The sequence below is a fragment of the Emiliania huxleyi genome (genome assembly GCF_000372725.1).
Source record: "Emiliania huxleyi CCMP1516 unplaced genomic scaffold EMIHUscaffold_706, whole genome shotgun sequence".
NCBI lineage: Eukaryota > Haptophyta > Isochrysidales > Noelaerhabdaceae > Emiliania > Emiliania huxleyi.
The window spans coordinates 11,855-13,762 of NW_005196710.1; the positions used below are offsets into that span (position 1 = coordinate 11,855).

Sequence of the window (1,908 nt, forward strand, 5' to 3'; positions counted from 1 at the left end):
CGCCGATCCGGAGGGTGGAGGATCGGGGGTCGCTGCGGGCGAGGAGTCAGCTTGGTGAGGCATGGGGACGGGGAGCATGAGGGGGGGCGCTCTATACGAGGTGGAGCCGCGGGTTCAGTCTGGCTGGTCTGCCCCCGGGTCGCTCGGGCCGCGCGCGCGCTGCCGGCGCGGCGGCCGCCGCCGCCCCCTCCTCGCCGTCTTCCCCACCCTACCCTCTGTTGCGCGCGCCGCGCAGCCGCGCTGCGCGCCCCCGCCCCCGCCCCCGCCCCCGCTCCCAAGCGCCCCTTCCCCGGTAGGTGTGCGGAGAAAGTAGAACCAATCGAGAGGTGGCAGAAGCCGCCGTGTGTGACACATATTGCGGCACGTGAGAGTGAGACAGAGCCCCGGCAGCGCGGGCCAGCGCGCGCGCGCAGCCAGCCCACAACAGGCGTTTCAAACAGCAAACGGGACGGCCTGCGCAGCCTCTAACTATTTTCTTTTTCTGTTTCGAGGTGAGTTCTTCAAGACACTGCTCGCTTAAATTCACAGTGGGAGGAAAGCGGCGAGTCGCAATTCCAGGGGTCGTTGTGGTGGGCCACCCTGTCGAGAATTCCAGAGCCGGGCGAGGATGGTGTCTGGTGTGTGGGAGAGAGAGAGAGATTTGGTCCCTGGCGAGTAGAGGCCCCGCCCACCCAGGGTACCCCTCTCGAGGGACCCATTGGTAGGCTCGCCCGCGTTTTCTCCATTGAGAGACCTCGAGGGTGGGTCCTGCGCGACCAGGCCTTGCCGACCAGCCAGGGTTCGGGCTCCTACCCAGATAGGGGGTCTGTCCACCACGACTCGCACCAAAACGCCCTACCTACCTACCTATTGCGGGCGCCAATCGCCAGGCTCCGTGCCCCACCTACCTACCTATTCCCAGGCCGCGCAGCGAAGCGAAAAAATACCCGTTAGCCCTCTGTGAATAGGCTCCCAGCGCCCGCCGCGCGCCGGCTTGTACCGCGGTGCGCGCCGCTCGCGAGCCCGCCAGAGCATGGCCTACTGGGCTCTCGAGGCGTTGGACGGCTCCAAAACGGCACTCTCTTCCCTCGACAGAGTCGAGGGCACGGACCCTCCCGCCTACAAGATCGGTCGCCGCCCGCACGAGGAGAGCCACTTCGGCACCCTTCCGATTTGCGTCTCACGCAATCAGGCGCAGCTCACGCCGTGCCATGACGGGGTGGCGATTCGGCACTCTGGCTCGGCGCCTACCGGCGTGGCTGCTCAGGCACCACGGGGCGCGCTCCGGTGCTGCCGTCTTGCGCGCCGCCGCCTCTTCTGCCTCTTTCGCCCGCCTCGCCGCGAGCAGGTCCTCCTTCCACGCGACCTTGCTCGACTTCTTGGCCGACGCCGCCGCCTCGGTCTCGGCCTTCTTAGCCTCGCGCACCTTGATCAAGAAGATCTCCGACGCCGCCTTGCTGTCGGGGAAGAGCATGTTGGCGGACCGTCTCCCACTTGGCGCTGCTCTTCGACGCCTCGTAGACGGTGGACATGGGAAGGTGCTCGAGCATGTCCACGTTGGCGGCGGCAAAGAGCTTCTCGCCGCTCTCCGTCGAATACTCCTTGAGGTACTGTTTGAGCTCCGCGCGGGAGATGTCCTTGCACAGCGCCGCCACCGCGGGCGCCGCCGCCGCACCCGTCTCGGCTGGCGTCCCAGCCGCAGGCGACACGTCTGGCATGGCCCCGTTCGCGGCTAAACGCGCCGTCTCCCGCGCAAGCGAAGCGGTTTTTTTCCTCCACCCCCCCCCACACCTACCGCCACCTACCTACCTATTGCGGGGCCCTCTGGGGCGGTCAAAACCGGACCTACCTACCTATTGCATAGGGTCTAACCGTGGTGAACAGACCCCCTATCTGGGTAGGAGCCGGAACCCAGAGAGTACCGTAGGG

At 66.7% G+C, this 1,908-nt stretch overlaps 2 protein-coding genes across 2 annotated transcripts in view; one reads left to right on the plus strand and one right to left on the minus strand.

The window, feature by feature from the left end:
- EMIHUDRAFT_248806 (hypothetical protein) overlaps positions 1–468 on the plus strand; it is a gene marked incomplete at both ends in the record, with an annotated part of 1,293 nt that extends 825 nt beyond the window's left edge. Inside the window, 2 exons of the mRNA XM_005761512.1 lie at positions 297–364; positions 428–468. Of these exons, the coding sequence (XP_005761569.1) occupies positions 297–364; positions 428–468 (109 nt within the window). The remainder of the gene's footprint in view (positions 1–296; positions 365–427) is intronic.
- Positions 469–1,159: 691 nt separating this feature from the next.
- On the minus strand, positions 1,160–1,697 carry EMIHUDRAFT_248807 (hypothetical protein; the record flags this gene model as incomplete). The annotated part of the gene is made up of 3 exons (XM_005761513.1): positions 1,160–1,396; positions 1,464–1,598; positions 1,689–1,697. 3 exons carry the CDS (start codon positions 1,695–1,697, stop codon positions 1,160–1,162), a joined length of 381 nt encoding a protein of 126 aa, XP_005761570.1.
- Between the last annotated feature and the right edge of the window lie 211 nt (positions 1,698–1,908).